Source organism: Trifolium pratense, linkage group LG7, assembly GCF_020283565.1.
Source record: "Trifolium pratense cultivar HEN17-A07 linkage group LG7, ARS_RC_1.1, whole genome shotgun sequence".
Taxonomy (NCBI): Eukaryota; Viridiplantae; Streptophyta; class Magnoliopsida; order Fabales; family Fabaceae; genus Trifolium; species Trifolium pratense.
This window is the reverse complement of record NC_060065.1, coordinates 56,486,601-56,507,107: the sequence shown is the minus strand read 5'-3', so window position 1 is coordinate 56,507,107 and position 20,507 is coordinate 56,486,601. Positions and strand designations below refer to the sequence as shown.

The following is a 20,507-nucleotide window of genomic DNA, read 5'->3' as shown; positions in this document are numbered from 1 at the left end:
CTTCCTCTTTCATCATTCTCTTATCCCTCTTGAAATTCTTCGGAACGTCAATTATGAACTCTTTTTAGCGTGTTTTAATGGGACATGTCGTTGTGGACTTTTTTAAAAACTAAAAAAAATTCGGAATCTATGTTCCAAATTTTATTCCCAAGGACATAAATGAAATTTTTGGGGATAAGAGAATGATGGGTAAAAAGAGAAACTGTATGATTAAGACCTTTTCTCTCCCGACCCCCTCATTTCTTTTCTACCCCCTGAATTTCCGTTTTTGCCCTTGGGGGTACTGCGGTTTATACGAACCGAAGCAAATGATGAAGGTTTTAAGTTTTTGCTGATATATTAGACCATTTTGGTTCGTGCGAACCAAACGTTAGCATTTTCGGTAAACAGCAATCAAACGTCAGCTTGTTCGGTACCTGCGAACCGAAATGTCCTAGATTTCGGTAAGTTGTTACCGAAATTTTCATTGGCTCACTGGAATTAGGCCATTTCGGCAGAAGTTTACCGAAATCTTTGTTTCGATACCTGCGAACCGAAATCATTGGCTGCGGTTCGTAAAAACCGAAGTTTTCTGGCAAAATTTGTTCAAACTGAAATGAGATTTTTGGGGGGTATAAAAGAAATGGGGGGGGTCGGGAGAGAAAAGTTCTATGAACTATGATTAATGATTTCACCGAATTAATTGGCCCAAAGCGAAATACATAATTGACACTAAAAGAAAAATATAACAAGGGACTACTATTCACACCTCAGGTTTTCTAATACACCCTTTTCCCATTTTATACCAATAAACCTTTCCCAGAACCATCTTCTTCTTTTTTTTTGACAAACCCAGAACCATCTTTTAGAGTGAAGCTTATTTTCTTCCAAATGCCCCAACACACACATACAAGTAGCAAGGGAAGCTTACCTTTTAGGGTAAACACATATCATTAATTACCTCCTTAATGGAGTAATAGTTTTTGTTTTCAAATGTGTCTTTTCTTTTGTTAGTCATTTTGCTTCTTATATGTGATTTCTGTCCGTCTAGTAATCAACTAATTTCATAAAATTACAGATGATTGGGTATGTCTTTATAATTAATAGACTCATAAAATATAATGATAGTATCTCATACATTCATGAAGCAAAATAATTGTTTATCCTAATTACTATAAGGAATAAGATAAGATGTCTTATTGATGGTAATGATGAACTAAAGGAATGCTAAAAAAAAATACTCCCTCCGGTCATTTTTATAAGGAACACTTTGAAAAAATCACACAGACCAAGGAAACACATTTAACATTTAATACTCTTATAAATTTAAATTTATTCCATGTTTACCCTTATTTAATTACTATTTATTCAACTAACTTACTTATTTTTAAATTCTCTTTCATAATAAATAAGGGCATAAGTGAAATTGAACATTTAGAACATTTGAAAATTGGTCAAAATTTCTTATAAAAAGGACCAAATTTTTTCCCCAAAGTGTTCCTTATAATAAGGACCGGAGGGAGTACTATACATGGAAAAGGGGGTGTGGTGAGAACAATAAGTTTGGTTAATTATGAGACATTGGTTAACTAACATACTGTAGTATTTGTCTTTGTTCATAGAGTGATATTTTTGTCATAGTATCATAGTCTATTCTACAGTACATGATAGGGGAATGAGTTCCAAAATATCAAAATAATCAGGTAAGAGAAAAAAAGAGGACAAGGAAATATTAAACCAAAAAAAGTAAGATGAAAATGAAGGATATTGACCCAATTACAAACAAAATTTGATGTCTAGTTTGTTATGAGCCTACATGGATATCCAAGGGCACATTGATATTATAGATGGTTTCTCTTCCTATCTCCAAATTTCTCTTCTGGCGCAAAACATGCAGAAAATTTTGAAAAATGCTGTCCAAAGTTCTAAAACTTACGCTAAAAAATATTCGAAAAACATTTTACAAAATTTTCTGTACGAAAAAAAATATTTGGAGGTGGGAATAAAAAATATATTGATTATAATGGTTGTTCTCACTTTCCATATGGAATAATTGAACTCAGAATAATGACATACACAAAGCAATGAAGGCCGGCCCTTAAGGTGGGGGCTGGGCTGACCCAGTTTTCTCATATTTTCATAGAAGAAAGTTAAACATGAGGTGTAGCTAGAGGCTAGAGCACCTTGAAAGGTATGAATTTCATGTGAGCACAAATTCCAAGTGACCCACCCATGAGGGCTTGCATTATTGAGCCTGTGAAATTGTTGTTTTACTCTTTTTTGTATGTAGGGATTCTATCGTATAAGTAGTACACCATGAATCATAAACTCCGACACTCACACTTGATACGACACAATTGATATCTTTTTTTTTATAAGTCACGGTCGATATTGTTAATATAAAATATAGGACACGAACGAACAGGTTATACATATCCACTTCTTCCGTCCCAAAACTTTGTGTCCAAGGGGTGTGTGAGTGTTGTGACAAGTGTGAGATTAAGTTTCATATTACTTAAATAAGTTGATGTTGAACGTTTTATAACTGAGATGACCCTTAAGAATTGAAAATAATTACATAGAATCTCAATTAGTTAGTGAGTTAGTTAGTTTGTTAATTAGATGGTTGGTTAGTTATCCCTCTAGGAACTCTATATAAGGGTATCAATTGTACTCATTTTCATTATCAATATGAAATCTTATGATTTTTACTCTTTTTCAAGTTTTCTAAGCTCTTACCATTCAATTTCTCCGAGCTATCAAAATATTAACAAGGCGCATAAACATAATCACTTGAGTTGAGGTTTTGGGTAAAAGTGTGGTGTCAAACTCACTTGTATGGTTATTCTGAACCCAATGTGGATGATCCATCGGCTGTCCCCTCGTGGCTCAACAATGATATCAGAGCTGATAATTCAACGAAAGGTTCGACCGGCTCTTAGTATCGATAGTTTTTCTAACAAAAATGGTCAGGCGACGTGTCCTGTTGAACAATGATTATTGTTCTATCAAAAAGATTCCAAAAAATTATAAGTAATTTTGTCTTTAGAATCAATTATAATTTGAAACTCGAGTTTGTAATTTTTTATCTTCAAACACGATTTTTATATTTAAATTTATGGTATAACTTACTTTTGTACAAAGGTCTTGCTAACATCAAAACATAAATCATTTTTACCGAAACTAACTTCTAACTAAAATCAATTTTACAGAGAACTTATCAGCACTTATAGTTATAACAGGTTTGCGATTTAAGAGAGAATTGGGATATTCCTAGAGTTGTCTAATACAGTTGTCGGGAAATTGACTTTTGCATGTGTTTTTAGTTCACAGCGGGGTGGATAAGGTATGATCATACACAATCTTGTTCTTGCCCCACCCTTCTTCAATCCATGACTCCACCTTCTTTTATCGTATCTATTCAATATAGTTGACCAATTGAGGAAAAACTTAATACTACTAAAGTCAATCACAAATTCAATCACATGTATATGTGTTCTTCTCTCAGACACCGATACATGTCGAATATCAGATATATCATTTATTAAAAGTGTCGGTTACAAAGTTTATAAAAACATCTAAAATATTGAGTTTTGAGTGTACTATTATATACTTGTATATATTATGCGACAATGAACTAAAAGCGGACAATTTGTCTAATTTCACGATTATGACTATCGTAGACCATTCACAATGGAGCACTTCAATTTTGAGTACTTAAATGGGTCCTACATTGACACATCACTAATTTATTATTTTTTATAATAGTACTTAATAGGTACTCAATCCTTTCACACCCATCACAAATTCGAGCGGGGATAAAAAATATAACATCAAACCCATATCCAACGGGGACTGAATATCCCCAACGAGTTTCGGATATCCCATTACGCCTATTTTCACATGAATTTAGATTGTATTTTAGTATTTTTTATTAAAAAAAGTTTAAATGTCCAAAATTATTTTTTCTCGCCAATATTTTTTTAAATAAAGAAAAGAAATAGAGAAAATGGTTTGTTTAATACTCAAATTAAAAATAAAAAATAAATATATGAATGTAATTTAAGATATTGTTTAAACATTTCTAATTTAAAAAAGCGAAGCCTAATTTTTAGTATAATCGAGATGGGTTCGGGATGAGTATAAATGTACCAATTATCCGTCAAAGCGGGTATGGTTTAGACGGGTATCCGCCAGTATGGATTTTATTGTCATTCCTAGAGACGAGGAGCTTGTGGCCTGCAGAAAAATGTACAGATTTATACGAGTCTATCGTATGAGTTTCTTCGTTATGTTTATGATAACTTTTGGTGTGTTGTTTTCCCTCATTTAGTTTCTTGCATTTTTTGCCCTCTAATTTTCAACATCTTGCAATTTTAACCCTACCTTTCATAAGACAAGTCGATAAGACATGAGTTTGAAACAATTTTGAATCTTCTTGATTCAGCTTTTGAAACAAGGGAATAAGCAAAGGGAAAAGTTGGTAAGAATTAGTAAATGCAACAACGGCGAAAAGAAGATCGAGTTCCCATGTTGTTCTTATGGCAGGGCAGGGCAGGGCAGGGTAGGACACAGTCTTAATTGGATAGTACTTGCAGACAGTATCTTTAGGGGTAAGCAAGCAAGGTCCATGTAGCATTAAATGACCCCTTCATATTTCAAAATCTCCACTTGGAGTACACGGTAAAATCATTCACATTAAATAATTCAAAATTTACGGAACATCTTAAAAAATTACAAATTTACTGTCGTTAATTAGTCTAGTAGTGATTTATGCTTGATTTGGTAAGAAGGACAAAAGTTCAATCTTCACAACTGTGATCGAAAGAGGATCGAAACCACTTGATGTCAAAACTGATATCCGAACTAGATTAAACAGTCAAATTAATCAGATAGCGGTGGTGAAAATCAAAAAATAAAAAAAAATGAAAAATTGACAATTTAATTTTGGGTACATAAGTGGATCCCGTGTAGGCATCACTCATATATAATTTTTTTAATAATAGTACCTAATAAACACTCGATCTCTCCAACCCAGCACAACACCTCTTAAAAAATTATAAACGGATCCCACAAATAACTCCACATCTCATCAATAACTCTACATTTTTTTATAAATGAGTTTCACAAATTCTATCAGGTACTATGAGAGAGTGTGCTTATTTGATAAGTGGTACTTATTTGGTACTAAAATGTGTTGTGCTCCAATGATAGTACCTAATAAGTACCATGAGTATCTAATAGGTACTACATCATTGAAGATGATCTTAAGATATGACCTAGAAAATTATTGAATCATTAAATTAATCTATACATGTACTCAGTGACGGAGCTAGAAATTTCATGGAGAGGGGGCACCATATATTTGTAGCATTAAATATATTTTATATTTCATTTTTTAGCGCATATATATATATATATATATATATATATATATATATATATATATATATATATATATATCACAAATTTTCTCTACGATCTGCCATATTTTGAAAATATTGAATGATTTTCTCATTTTCAATCTCAATAAAAACACCTCTATACAAGTAACTAAACAATCATTTAATCATTGATCCACCATGCTATTTTGCAACTCATTCTTGATAATCTTCATAGCAGATAAAGCTCTTTCATAATTGTTGCCACATGTAGTATCAAAGATAACTTTAAAAAAAAAATATATACTAACAGATAAACAATATGTTTTCTTGTCTCCACTGTAGTTTTATACTAATATATCACTAATCCCCTCTAATTTTGAAAATGCATCTTCACAACATACATCTATAAAATAATTTTTAAGTTGAAAATCTAGAGCCAATAATTGAATAGGAGAAAACTTTGAACTATAAAATTGAGCCAATAACTAAATAAATATCAAAGTTATTGTTGAAAAAATTCCAATCTCAAACAAGCAATAGCTAAACAATAGATCAAACTTTCTATTGGGTGGTTAATTATTGTGGGCCTAGTTAGTCAAGTGTGAACACATGCATACTATATAAAAAAATTCTCAAAATGTAGTGCAGGCTTGTGCCCCCAGAATGGTCTATGTGCCTCCGTCCCTGCATGTACTAAATACATTGAATTCTCGATAAATCTGAAAAATAAAGTTTAGATTTAATGCATGCAGGAAACAATTGAGCAAAGAAAGAAAGAGCATGCAGACAGTTTGTGCACAAATGTCATGTCTTCTCATTTTTCTCTGTATTTAATGCAATGCATTTGTGATGTTCCTGTACCCCAGCCAGCAATCTCATATCGAATCCGAGTAGATAGATACCTAATAGACTAGAGTCCGGTCTATTTTAATTTTTTCTCTTTCTATATTTTATAAAGGGTTTTACTAGTAGCCGGATAATTTCATACTCCCTCGTCCTTTTTATAAGGAACAATTTGAAAAAATCACACAGACCAAGGAATCACATTTAACATAATTATTTTCATTTAATACTCTTATAAATTTAAATTTATTCCATATATACCCTTATTTAATTACTCTTTATTCAACTAATTTATTTATTTTTAAATTCTCTCTCATAATAAATAAGGGCATAAGTGAAATTGAACATTTAAAACATTTGAAAATTGGTCAAAGTTTCTTATAAAAAGGACCAATTTTTTTGCCCTAAGTGTTCCTTATAAAAAGGACCGGAGGGAGTATTTTAGAGTGAATAAGTGACCGTAAATACAATACAATATTCTTGTTGAGTAGTATATGTTTAAGGAAATCGAATGATGTCTTTTATAATTATTCTTTTAAAAATTATTTATTTAAAAGTTAAATATTTCAATTTTTAAAGTTACTTGGGTTGGTTTAGTTGTGTTGGCATGTGTTCTTGGAATATGTCTCAGATTTGATTCTCTCTAGTGCCAATTTTGATGGGCTACTGTTCATACGGAGCAAAAAACTCTGTCTTCAAATGGGACCGCAAGTAAACGATGAGATTGCTCCGATCGAATTAGTCAGTCCTAAGACCAGATACCGAGTTTTCAAAAAATAAAAAAATTCAATTTTTAATAAATTAATTCTACATATTAATATGCTTAAATACACCTGATACAACGCTTAACATTTTTCTTATTTAAAAATGACAAAAATAAATTAATTTACTGGTACACTATACTATACAAATAAGACAGTTTTTATAGCCCACTTTCTCTGCACAAAATCTGATTCAGTCAATAAAAAAAGTGATTTGATTTCTACTGAAAAATTTAATTTAAGAAAATTTACTTTATATACTAGTATTTTTTTTTGTCACATTATTAATGGTCTGAAAATTACATTAAATACTAATTTTGAATCACATTAACTACACTCATCACTGTTTACTTTTGAAATACTTATAGCAATAAATTATAACAATGAATACGGTTCAGTGTTTTCTCTTTGCCAAGTCTCTGTCACACACTTTCATTTCAAGCACAACAGAACCATATTTGTATTCTACTCATTCACTCTCTCTTCTCTTTCACCATTTTTCTTCTACCTTTCTTATCTTTTCTTTCATTCTCTTCTGTACCATTCTACTTTTCAATGGAACTCAAGAACAAAATGCTGCAAAGTAAGTAAAATACACTTCACTTCATATATCTTTCAGCTTTTCATGTTTGTACAAAAGGGTTCGTTATCTTTTCAGCTCATTGTGTTGTGTGTCTTTGTTTTCATGTGTTTGGTTTTAATGATGTTTTTCTTTTTCAGTTAGGTTTTGATGTTGATGAATTTCATTTCATGTTTTTATTATATTTTTTGTGTTAGAGACTGTGTTAGTTGAATTAAAGAGACTAGAGAGTACATTATTTTTTGGTTGTGGTTGTTTGTTTTGTATTTTTATATTTTTGCTGAATGTGTTGAAGTTGAGCAATGAAGCCCGGACACTCTCTGTCCCGGTGTCGGACACGCGTCGATTCAGACAACGACACTGACACGCTGACACTTATAATTATACTTAATTATGTCTTTTTTTCAAATTATTATGTGTCCGAGTGTCCGTGTCAGTGCTTTTGAACTTCAATGTAATGTTTGATAAAAATTATAATAATAATAATAGAGAAAAAGAAAGGTTTGGAACTTTTTTTTGCCGTCCTTATTCTACTTGTTTTCTAGTGGTTAATGATGTTTTTAGTCTTCATTCATTCTTCTTCCATAGCAATGAAATGATATAGTTGACCTATGTGTATGTCTCACATTGTTAATTTATTGAACTTTGCATTATTGTTGACATTATATCTTATTATTAATTCTTTAAATGTGGGATTGTGCAGGCTATAAAAAATCTCTCTAGGATCACTTAAAATGTCAATAACATTTTACTATATAGAGTAATCTTTGGCATAAGGTTCTTTTTTTAGTTTAGTTTTGTAGAAAAATGAAGGCAACTAGTTTAGTTATATACCAAAAATCTATGATGGTTATGGTTATTGAGTGATATTTGTTGAGGAAGGAAATTTTAGTGGGATTATTAGTTTAGTTGTAGGCTTGTAGCGATGAGTCGAGAACAACCGAAGCGAGGGAAGCATGAAAAAGTTTGTGATGGTGCTAAGAAGGTTATTGTTGCTGTCAAGGCATCAAAGGAAATTCCAAAGACTGCTCTTGTTTGGTCTCTAACTAATGTTGTTCAACCTGGTGATTGCATTACTCTGCTAGTGGTTGTACCTTCACAAAGTTCAGGTTTTTTTCTTTTGCCTCATTTTCTACTTGTTTTTTGGTCTGATGTTTGTTGATGCATGTCTTTTTGATAGATGTGTTTCTTTAGCGTTCGTTTGATTTCACGGAAAGAAATGCAAAAAGTGATTCTAGACTCATAAAATTGATTTTGATGTGTTTGAGTGATGTCCATTGGAATTTGTAGTTAATTTGCTTCTAGAATTGATTCTATCTTGAAGTTAGGATTTGTAGTTTTGGACTTCAAACGTGATTTTTACACTCAAATTTAGTGTTCAACACACTTTTAGGTGAATGTATTCAAACATTAATCACTTCACATTCAACTCACTTTGTAATTTTGTTTTGTTATCGGAACATAAAGTTTGTAGGACTAGGATGTTTGCTTAACTTTCTTGATTAAGGATGACTATGAACTTTGTTATCCGTTTATTGAATGCACATTTTGAACCAACACCCTTCCCCTTTGTGTATTTAACTTTGTTCCTGCTCTGCTCCTATATAGGCCGAAAATTATGGGGTTTTCCGAGGTTTGCTGGTGACTGTGCTAATGGACACAAGAAGTCAACAATACTGGGAGCTAGCTCAGAGCAAAAGAATGATATCACCGATTCTTGCTCTCAAATGATCCTTCAGCTCCATGATGTCTATGATCCAAATAAGGTTAGTAGCCTTGATGTATAAAAGGTTTACTGGGAATGTTGTATTGTGTTTGTATCGATATGCTAATCATTGTTCGACAGATAAATGTCAGGATTAAAATTGTTTCTGGATCACCTTGTGGAGCAGTGGCTGCAGAAGCCAAGAAAGCTCAAGCCAACTGGGTCGTCTTTGATAAGTAATAGTCTATCTTGTAATACAATTTAGAAACATAATCGATGAATTCACAATTTCTGGTATACTATTTTTATTTTGGTATTGTGTTCTTTACAGAAATCTCAAGCATGAAGAAAAACAATGCATGGAAGAACTTCAGTGTAACATTGCGGGTATGAAGGGTTCCCAACCGAAGGTACTCCGCTTCAATTTGGTAGGATCGCAAAAGAAGGATCTTGAAGAAACTTGTTCATTACCTTCCGAGCAGCACGATATGCCTGGAAAACAATCCAAGAAGAAGAATGGTTCTTTGAAATCTACAATTGGACAAGTTGTCACGCCAACTAGCAGCCCCGAGTTAGAGACATCATTTACTGCAACTGAAGTTGGAACTTCATCGGTTTCAAGCTCTGATCCTGGAACTTCACCATTTTTTGTCTCCGAGATCATTGCCGAGTCAAAGAAAGAAGAAACTATCATAGAAAATCAAGAAACTGATGGTACTATCTCTGACACAGATAGTGAAAATTTGTCCACATCTTCAGCAAGCTTGCGATTTCAGCCGTGGATTACAGATCTATTTTTGCATAAACAATCATCTCAACGTGAAGAAGAAAGATCAGAGAGTTCTCGTTCTCATGCTAGGCTTGAAACGTCTACAACTAGAGCTTTGCTAGAAAAGTTCTCCAGGCTTGACAGAGAAGCTGAAATTGAAACCTCGACCTTTAAGGCTGACTTGGAATTCAGTGGAAGCATAAGAGAAGTGGTAGCATTATCTAGAAACGCCGCACCTGGTCCACCTCCATTATGTTCAATATGTCAACACAAGGCTCCTGTTTTTGGAAAACCTCCAAGATGGTTCAGCTATGCTGAGTTGGAGCTAGCTACTTGTGGATTTTCACCGGCCAATTTCTTGGCAGAAGGAGGATATGGATCTGTTCACAGAGGGGTTCTACCAGAGGGGCAAGTTATTGCTGTCAAGCAACATAAATTGGCTAGTTCTCAGGGTGATCTTGAATTCTGCTCGGAGGTTGAAGTCCTGAGTTGTGCTCAGCACCGAAATGTTGTTATGTTGATCGGGTTCTGTATAGAGGATAAAAGAAGGTTATTGGTTTATGAATACATATGCAATGGATCATTGGATACTCATCTATATGGTAATTTCTTTTTGCTTCCATACCAAACGATGTCCTTATATAATTGTGTTTTTGAATTGGGTTGAACTTACCGATGTTGTTCAATATGCAATAATGATATAGTCCATCAAATGCTATGTTCATATATTTTTATTAAAAGTTATTAGTCTCATCAAATATTAGAGTATTTCATTTTCGAAAAGCTAAGGGATCAGTGTCCTTAAAACTACTAGATATGACTTGGTTACGTATATTAGATATTATTCAGGTATAATGATATTGGGTATTACTGATACTGTCTTAACTGTAATTAATAAGTTGACACATTACTTGGAATTTTTCAGGGAGACAACGGAAACCATTAGAATGGTCTGCACGTCATAAAATTGCTGTTGGTGCTGCTCGAGGTTTGCGATATCTTCATGAAGAATGCAGAGTGGGATGCATCGTCCACCGTGACATGCGGCCTAACAACATTCTTATCACTCATGATTTTGAACCACTGGTAGTGTTATGTTTGGCCTGCTTTGTGCGATTATGCAGTCTTATAGTTTATAACTAAAGGCGTAGTTAATTAATCTATCTGATATAATGTTTTCGGTTCATTACTTGATTGTGCGAAATTCTACAAGGTTGGTGATTTTGGACTAGCAAGGTGGCAGCCTGATGGAGACACTGGAGTGGAAACTAGAGTTATTGGGACATTCGGGTATGTGGTGTGTTACTCCTTAATTAGTTCCGTTGCTTAATTATCCCAATCAATAACAACAATGCAATTAAACTATGTTGCTACTATGTAGGTATTTGGCTCCCGAATATGCTCAAAGTGGACAAATAACTGAAAAGGCTGATGTATATTCTTTCGGAGTTGTATTAGTGGAGCTTGTGACTGGGCGTAAAGCTGTGGATATCAACCGGCCTAAGGGACAGCAGTGTCTTACCGAGTGGGTAAGTTAAAACGATATTATTATGTAATTATTATGGTTCTTAAATTATCTGATATTGGCATCATTTCAAGATTTTTAAATGTTGACGAGAATATGATACTGGAGTTATGATTTTTTACCTTGAGTAATTGTCTGAGGGATTTGGATAATATGCAGGCACGACCACTATTAGAAGAGTATGCCATTGAGGAACTGATTGATCCAAGGTTGGGAAGTCACTATTCAGAAGACGAGGTCACTTGCATGCTACATGCGGCATCCTTATGCATAAGGCGAGATCCTTATTCCAGACCACGCATGTCACAGGTAAGGAGAATTTCTCAACAGATTTTTAGTTTGGTCAAGTTGTACATGAATGTGTTTCATTTGCATATTTTGTTGAACTTGATTTGAAACAGATATAGGCTTTAATCACACCTTAGTTATTTGACACACGAGAAAAACATTGGCATTTATTTAATATATTTTGGCATACAATAACACTATGACCTTAATTCTTTTGACATGCTGTAGCACCATTTTATGCTTTCCTTGCCTGAGCCTGATGGCATACTTGTGCTTGTATGATCATAGGTTTTGCGAATACTAGAGGGCGACACAGTCATGGAATCACCACGCCATTTCAGAGTTTCCCCTTCCCTTTGAAGCTCACTCTGAAGAACGAAACTACAGACCTGCCTATTGCAAAAGTGGTTCACCATGAAAACTGCATTCTTGTCGTGCTTTTGTATTATATAGTTTTATTTATCTCCGCAATGATATAATTTTACATTTCTGTATAGTAGAGGGAATGTAGGATAAACAAGGTAACAAATATAGAATAGAAGCTAATCCCTTGAAATTCTTCAAAAAACAATTGTAAACATGTGCCTATATAAACGGCATTCAACAAACTCAGGAGCTTTATAGTATATGGCTCTTCTATGCTCCATTGCTCTTCAAGTGGTTAAAAAAGCTTTTTGTAAACTCTCTCCAATGCTTATGTGTGTTTACATTTTACAGACATGTTTTGGTTCTTATGTGAGAAGGGTCATGTTACCCTTGCTCAGGGCCGACCCTGGTGCCTATAAATTTAACTTCTAAACTTCTGGCAATATTTATCATTGGAGATGCAAACGTATGAAGTTAACACACAGATGCAGACACCAAATTCGACGCTAACACATCAACACATGTAGTAATTTGATTGGAGTTCGGACATGCATGATTTTGATCGAAAGTATTAGTGCTACAAAGATGCAAACAAAAGGCAACTAAGGTGGGAGACACGACTAAGTTTAACAAGGAAGTAGCAAACAAACGAGGACAAGTTGAAAAGTGAGTTTGAGTTAGCTTTAATCATTACTAATGAGGTGTAACTTTTGAAGTTTGTAAGCAAAACAAAATGATATTGGTTGGCTGATAATGACAATGGACAAAAACGTGATCAAGTGGCATTGTTTCTTGGGAGAGGATTGTGTCTCGTGACATTTTTTCACAATTAAATCCAGACTATTATTTTATTTTATCAACTTTAATTTTAATTTTAAAAGAAAAAATGAAAGGTGGATTCATCAACTGGACACACTCCAGTGATTATCATCTCCTTGTTTCTCGACTATGTTTTGGCATTATATATTCACACAAATAACAAGGCATCAAAGTATGATATCCTCAGGGTCAACTTGGGACGAATTTCGAAATTAAACTTAAATTTAAAACTACTCTATAATTTAATAAAATAAATAAATAAATTTTTAGAGCCGAAATTCCAAAAAAACCCTGCGAGGGCAAGAAATAACTTCCCCGGACTCCAAAACGGAAAGGGGTCAAATTTAAAGTCAAAGTCTCGTAATCTAACGAGGATCGGGGTTAAGATGTACTCGAAGTCCAGATCTTCCTCGAATCATAGTCAAGACAAAAGATGGATTTCTACAGTTATGGTAGGGTGTTTTTGGAGTGTATCCGTTACCTAAGTAGCAGATTGAATTTGTAGTGTTTGGTAAAACTAGCGGTTGAACTAGCTTATAAATATGAAATGACATAAATAAATATGTTTAATTAATATTTAATTTTTTTCAAATAAGTTGATACGGGTAAAATTGAAAGAAAAAATGATAAGCTATAAGCTCATAAGCTACTTGAAATAGTATTTGAAAAATAAGCTATAAGCTAATAAAATAAGGTAACAACACATGGAATCAAAAGAGCTTGTTTTTAAAAATGCTTACCAGACGGAGCTTTTATCTTATAAGGTAAAAGCTATAAGCTAGCTTATTAGTCTTCCAAAAAAAAAAAATAGTGAGGGATTTGAGTAGTATGCTATAAGTCTCGTGTCTTCCCCCTTTGAAACAAGGAGCGCTTCGTATTCTATCGGTGCTTGAAACAATTGTGTCTTCTCCATATTACTAGAGTCAATAATTTTATACGAGGAACTAGTGAACTCAATCACTTGGTGTTGTTACTATGTGTTCGATCCTCAACTCATCAGTAAAAAAAAACACCATTAGGACATTTTAAATTTGGCCAATTAATTTTGTCAAATTTTTTTTTCCGCCTAATTAATAGAGGTGGGAAGTTAAGCCTTACCCCTTCTCCAAGCATGCAAAAGAACCCAACAAGTAATTCTCGGAAAAAACCTAAGGTTTGTTGTTTAAGGTGCAACGCAAACAGAGAGCGTCGTAATTCACAACAGAGAGTGTTGATTATATTACCTGCGAACTCTATGTGACATGGCTTGGAGGGTTATGATAACGCAAGTAAGTAAGTTAGTTATTCATTCGATTGAAAAGTTTTGATTTTTAAGGGCAGATCTGCGTGAATATGAAAACTATGATCTTTATCTTTACTTTGTCATTTAACTTTTACAGGCGACAAGGCATCAATCAGAACTTGCAAAGCTCAAACCTTTGTTTCATAAAAGTATGACTTTCTTTCTTGTTTGGGGTGGATTTATTTTTCTCAACAATTGGTTGTCTTTTTTTTCATTGTTAAGTAGCCTAGTGACTAGAAAATCCACCTTAATAAGTAGAGTGTTCGGGGTTCGAACACCGACTCATGCACATATAATGCGATGTCCCTGCCAACTGACGTGGGGACACCAATTGTTGTCCTTTATTTAGCTATTGTTATGTTCAATTTCTACAGGAGGAAACAGGCTTCTCTCCTCCCAGGAGAGATTCCAATCAAGCTTTCTTGGTAATCTGTCTCGTCGACTACTTGGAGGACTACATGATGAAACCAGTCAACAAAATAATCCTGAAGCTGTCATCAGAGAATTTGAAAGTCAGTCATCTCTACATGCTAATCCTGAAGCGCTTTCTCAGTATGTTAAAGCATTGGTCAAACTTGATAGGTTGGATCAAAGTCAATTTTTACTCAACACTTTGCAAAGAGGTTGGTTACTATTTGGATTTTGTGGACTTGTGTAACCTCATGCCAATTAAAGTAATCTTACGATAAATTAGATAAATGAGTATTCTTACATATTTATCTGGTAGCATTCATCATAATCTTTTGTTGGGGACTATGAAGTTAACTTGATGTCTTCCGGTAGTAATCATGATAAAAAAAATAGGGTTACTTTTCCATTTGGTCCTGGGTTCGATCCCCGACCAGTGCGTATGGAGAAACATTTGTTGGGAGAAGTCAACCCTTTAAATGAATCTCAGTTACCTCAAGGGGATTAGTCTCTGCAGTTGCGCGCAGAGGGTACCTTTGGTTTACAAAAAAAAAAAATAGGGTTACTTTTATCTGTGCTTTATTGCTGAAATCACAATCACATTCTCTGTTTTACACTTTCACCTTTTCCAGGACTTGGTATGAATGAAGAAGTGAAGCCCATTGTAGAGTCAAATATTACATTCAAGGACGTAATAGGTGCTTATTATCCAAAGAAAGAACTAAAAGAAATTGTTGAGTACCTTCGAGATCCTGAGGTAGACTTCCCTAGAATTATAATTCTCAATAAATCATTCTATTGCTTCGGATAATAATCCACCGTCTTTATATTAAATTAGAGTATTCATTCTTGAAATTGTTCATTCAATCAATTTATACTTAGATTTGACGATGGATGAATGTCTTTTTTTGGTTTTTAACGCCAGACCTGCAGTTTTGGTCCTCTCTACTAACATTGTCTGTGTTAACATTTGCTACTATAACATTTTAGCACTTGAATTTCAAAATACATCAAGCTATTGTAATGGTTGAAACCTATTGTAATGGCCAAAAGAAGGTGGTTCAAAACCGCACCACTTTGCCTCTGGTGGAGCACCCTATTAGACACCCCTCTAAATAACTTGCTTAGTAGTTATTGTTTGCATTGTTGGTTGGTTTCTTATGAGAATCGGTAAACAAATTTCGGTGACATGTCCAACATAGGTTCCTAAAATGGCCTATGCTGTTATTTTTTTTATAGGTAAATGTTAGTTGTTAGTAATGTTAGTAAACTAGTCATGGATTCTTTTGACTACATATGAAGGCCTTCATTATTCGGTTAGATAACATGTTTCCCTTGCAACAGTGCTGTGCTCGTCTAGGTAAGATGATCCCAAAAGGTTATTTGCTTGCTGGCCCGACTGGCACAGGTAAAACGATGTTGGCAAGAGCCGTTGCTGGAGAGGCTGGGGTTCCTTTCTTCTCATGCAATGGACGTGAATTTGAAACATATTTTGGTGATGGCGCACAAAGGATGAGGGATGATAGAACTCAGTCTGTTAGCAACAATAATAATGACTCATCATTAGTGCAATCATCAGTGGGCCCTAGAGTTTGGAAGGTATATTCTAGAAGAGGGAAGATGCCAAAAGTTAGTTAGACTCTCATGACGTGGGAGAGAGAGAAAGGGGGCAGGTGAGTTAGTTTCCAAGTTATAAGGAGAAGGTGTAGGAAAAGGGAAGATACCTTTGATTATTCTTCTGTTGAGAATGTGGAAGCAAGCATAGTGCTTGCTTGACTGAGCTTGGCTCTGGTAGTTCATATTACATTCGCATTTCCTATAATCTGTAACACTCCATTCCATTTGAATCAATAAAACTCTGTTATTTTGCCCTGTTATTTCCATATTCTGTTTTACTGCGATTGGTTTCTAACAAATTGGTCCGACCTACCGGATCGTGATAAGAGGATCAGTGAATGCCTAAGAATACAACCCAGATTCAATTGATTCGAAACATGGATGAGAAGATCGCTTCGTTAGAAGCAGAGTTGAGTGGAGTGAAAACAACTCTACACAATATGGAGCAGAATCAAGCGCGACTCATAGCGCTGTTTGAGAAGAGTATTGGAAAATCGATTGCTGTCGAAGATGAAATCGCAGTAGATCCAGCAAAGAAATCCATTGAGGGATCGATGCGACGCCAATCTCACTCGGACAGTAATCATCTCGATGACGATTCTTTAGCTGAATTTCGTCGATCGGTGAAGAAGGTTGAGCTACCGATGTTCAACGGTGAGGATCCAGCTGGATGGATCTCAAGAGCAGAAGTGTATTTCCGTGTTCAGAACACTCGACCGGAGATAAAGGTGAACTTGGCGCAGTTATGTATGGAAGGAGGAACGATTCACTTTTTCAATTCATTGATTAATGAAAATGAAAAATTGGATTGGGAGACGTTGAAGCAGGAGTTGTTGGAGAGATATGGTGGACAAGGAGAAGGGGACGTTTATGAACAGTTGACGGAGCTCCGTCAGAAAGGGAGCGTTGATGATTATATCAACGACTTTGAGTATCTCACCGCTCAGATTCCGAGATTACCAGATAAGCAATTTCTGGGCTATTTTCTACATGGATTGAAGGAAGAAATTAGAGGGAAGGTGCGTAGTTTATCGGTTGTGGGAGAATTAACGAGATCGAAGGTTCTGCAAGTCGCACGTGCCGTTGAAAGGGAGACGAAGAAAGATGGACCAGGGTTTAATAGACCACATAAACCGGTTCATGGGTCCAACCGAACCGGAATTAGTGGTTCGCAAAAGGACCGGTCTGATTGGGTCTTTGTGAAAAATGGATCGGGTGATGGATCTAAGGAAGGAGGAGGTGGGCCTAAGCAAGACCGGCCCAATTCAAATGATCCACGACGCAACCAAAACCGCGACAGAGGATACTCTTCTCTTTCGTATAATGAACTCATGGAACGGCGAAAGAAAGGACTCTGCTTCCGATGCGGTGGAGCGAATCACCTCAAGCATCAATGCCCTGAACGTCATCTCAAGGTGTTGGTGATTGATGATGATGAGGATGAATCAGAAGGGAAGTTAATAGCTGTCGAAGTAGACAGTGAAGAAGAAGAAGCTCATGGTGAGATGAGTGTACTGGAGTTGAGACAACTGCACCAAATTAACCATCAACCTAGCTCGAAACCGCAGGTGATAAAGGTTAGAGGTTCCATTCACGAAGTTCCAGTGGTGATATTAATTGACAGTGGAGCTTCACACAACTTTATTTCTCAACAATTAGTTCAAAAAATGAATTGGGAAAGAATTGATGGTCCTGCAATGAGTATCAAATTAGGTGATGGCTCATGTGCCAAAACTAATGGGGTATGCACCCAGTTAGAAATTGCGATGGATGAGCTGCAAATTAGGGTGGATGCACAGATTTTTGACTTGGGTTGTGTTGATGTGGTGTTAGGAATTGAATGGCTCCGTACCCTTGGAGACATGATAGTAAACTGGCAAAAGCAAACTATGAGCTTTTGGTACAATGAACAATGGATCACTATGAAAGGGGTGGATAGTCAGTTGAGCAATATGGAAACATTACATAGTGTGGTGTGTAAGCCATGGAGGAATGAGGGTGTGGATTGGAAAATGAACAAGGTAAATAGAGGTGTCTTTCATTCCTTAGATGAGGAGCAATCAAGGGAACTGGAACAACTGTTGAGTATGTGTGCAGGGGTGTTTCAGGAACCTAAAGGATTGCCTCCCAAAAGGTTGAAAGAACATGAGATTGCCTTGAAAGATGGACATGAAGCTGTCAATGTTAGGCCATATAGATATCCCCACCATCACAAGAATGAAATTGAAAAACAAGTGAAGGAAATGTTAGCTACAGGGATCATAAGGCCTAGCACTAGTTCTTTCTCAAGCCCTGTCATTCTAGTCAAAAAGAAAGATGGGAGTTGGAGGATGTGTGTAGATTACAGGGCATTGAATAAAGCTACTGTACCTGACAAATTTCCTATTCCTGTTATAGAGGAATTACTTGATGAATTACATGGAGCCAAATACTTCTCCAAGCTTGATTTAAAGTCAGGCTATCATCAAGTGAGAGTGAAGGAGGAAGATGTGCACAAGACAGCTTTTCGCACACATGAAGGTCATTATGAGTTTATGGTAATGCCTTTTGGTCTCATGAATGCACCATCTACTTTTCAAAGTTTAATGAATGAAGTTTTCAAACCTTTATTGAGAAAGACTGTTTTGGTCTTTTTTGATGACATATTGGTATATAGTGAATCTTGGCAAGAACATGTGATGCACCTGGAGCAGGTATTACTGATTTTACAGAAGCATGGACTGGTGGCTAACAAAAAGAAGTGTCAATTTGGTCAACAATCAATAGAATATTTGGGTCATTTGATTAATGGTACAGGAGTAGCAGTAGACCCTAATAAAGTGGTGAGTGTGACTAATTGGCCCATTCCAAAGAATGTGAAAGGTGTGAGAGGGTTCTTGGGACTCACAGGTTATTATAGAAAATTCATCAGAAATTATGGGAAGATAGCTAAGCCTCTGACAGAACTTACAAAGAAAGATGCTTTTGTGTGGAGTGATGAAGCATACAAGGCTTTTGAATCTTTAAAAAAGAGCCTTACTACTGCTCCAGTTTTGGCACTTCCTGACTTTAGTAAGGAGTTTATTATTGAATGTGATGCTTCTGGAGGTGGAATTGGAGCTATTCTGATGCAGTCAAAGAGACCCATTGCTTATTTCAGTAAAGCTCTAGGGGTCAGAAATCTTGCTAAGTCTGCTTATGAGAAAGAGCTAATGGCAGTGGTGTTAGCTATTCAACATTGGAGACCATACCTCATTGGAAGGAAATTCACTGTATCTACAGATCAGAAGAGTCTAAAGCAGTTGCTACAGCAGAGAATGGTGACAGCTGATCAACAGAACTGGGCTGCTAAGCTACTTGGTTATGACTTTGAAATTGTGTATAAACCAGGCAAGCTTAATAGGGGAGCAGATGCTCTCTCTAGAATTGATGAAGGAGGAGAACTATGTCAAGGAATCAGTTGTATTCAGTGGAAAGATGAGTTGATAGTAAAAGTTGAAAATCAAAAAGATGAGCAATTACAACAAATCATTAAAGACTTACAAGCTGATATTCATTCTAGACCAGGATATGAATATAAGCAAGGAGTGCTACTTTATGAAGGCAGGTTAGTTCTGTCTGCAAAATCTGTTCTAATTCCTGTTATGTTGTCTGAATTTCACTCCACCCCTCAAGGAGGTCATTCTGGATTCTATAGAACATATAGAAGGTTGGCTGCAAACCTGTACTGGGTGGGTATGAAAAACACTGTGCAGGAATATGTGAAGGCTTGTGACATTTGTCAGAGGCAGAAGTACCTAACTAGTTCTCCTGGAGGGTTATTACAACCTCTTCCCATTCCTGAGAGAATTTGGGAGGATATATCAATGGATTTCATTACAAATCTTCCGAGATCCAAAGGATATGAAGCTATATTGGTGATTGTTGATAGATTATCAAAATATGCTCATTTTACACCCTTAAAGCACCCTTATACAGCTAGATCTATTGCAGAAGTCTTTGTCAGAGAGGTGGTTCGTTTACATGGAATCCCATTATCAATTGTCAGTGATAGGGATCCCATATTTATGAGTAATTTTTGGCAGGAATTATTCAAGTTACAGGGCACTAAGTTAAAAATGAGTACTTCTTACCATCCTGAGTCTGATGGTCAAACAGAAGTGGTCAATCGTTGCTTGGAAACTTATTTAAGATGTTTCATT

At 35.4% G+C, this 20,507-nt stretch overlaps 2 protein-coding genes across 2 annotated transcripts; both read left to right on the top strand.

Annotated features, from left to right (window-relative positions):
- The first annotated feature begins 7,327 nt into the window (after window positions 1-7,327).
- LOC123894154 (inactive protein kinase SELMODRAFT_444075-like) lies at window positions 7,328-12,525 on the top strand. The gene is made up of 10 exons (XM_045944061.1): window positions 7,328-7,550; window positions 8,251-8,656; window positions 9,156-9,313; window positions 9,394-9,488; window positions 9,584-10,623; window positions 10,947-11,107; window positions 11,235-11,311; window positions 11,403-11,550; window positions 11,706-11,855; window positions 12,123-12,525. Exons 2-10 carry the CDS (start codon window positions 8,473-8,475, stop codon window positions 12,192-12,194), a joined length of 2,085 nt encoding a protein of 694 aa, XP_045800017.1. The 5' UTR covers window positions 7,328-7,550; window positions 8,251-8,472; the 3' UTR covers window positions 12,195-12,525.
- A 1,735-nt stretch (window positions 12,526-14,260) lies between these two features.
- Window positions 14,261-16,347, top strand: LOC123896687 (ATP-dependent zinc metalloprotease FTSH 4, mitochondrial-like). Its single transcript, XM_045947046.1, has 5 exons — window positions 14,261-14,287; window positions 14,399-14,450; window positions 14,676-14,924; window positions 15,342-15,466; window positions 16,054-16,347. Exons 1-5 carry the CDS (start codon window positions 14,261-14,263, stop codon window positions 16,345-16,347), a joined length of 747 nt encoding a protein of 248 aa, XP_045803002.1.
- The last annotated feature ends 4,160 nt before the right edge of the window (window positions 16,348-20,507 follow it).

Bases quoted from the DNA above. Each gene is read 5' to 3' on its own strand.
- LOC123894154 (XM_045944061.1), top strand. From the start codon at position 8,473: ATGAGTCGAGAACAACCGAAGCGAGGGAAGCATGAAAAAGTTTGTGAT. The intron at 8,657-9,155 runs GTTTTTTTCTTT...GCTCCTATATAG, and splicing joins TGTACCTTCACAAAGTTCAG to GCCGAAAATTATGGGGTTTT. The intron at 9,489-9,583 runs GTAATAGTCTAT...TGTTCTTTACAG, and splicing joins AACTGGGTCGTCTTTGATAA to AAATCTCAAGCATGAAGAAA.
- LOC123896687 (XM_045947046.1), top strand. From the start codon at position 14,261: ATGGCTTGGAGGGTTATGATAACGCAA. The intron at 14,288-14,398 runs GTAAGTAAGTTA...TAACTTTTACAG, and splicing joins GGAGGGTTATGATAACGCAA to GCGACAAGGCATCAATCAGA. The intron at 15,467-16,053 runs GTAGACTTCCCT...CCCTTGCAACAG, and splicing joins AGTACCTTCGAGATCCTGAG to TGCTGTGCTCGTCTAGGTAA.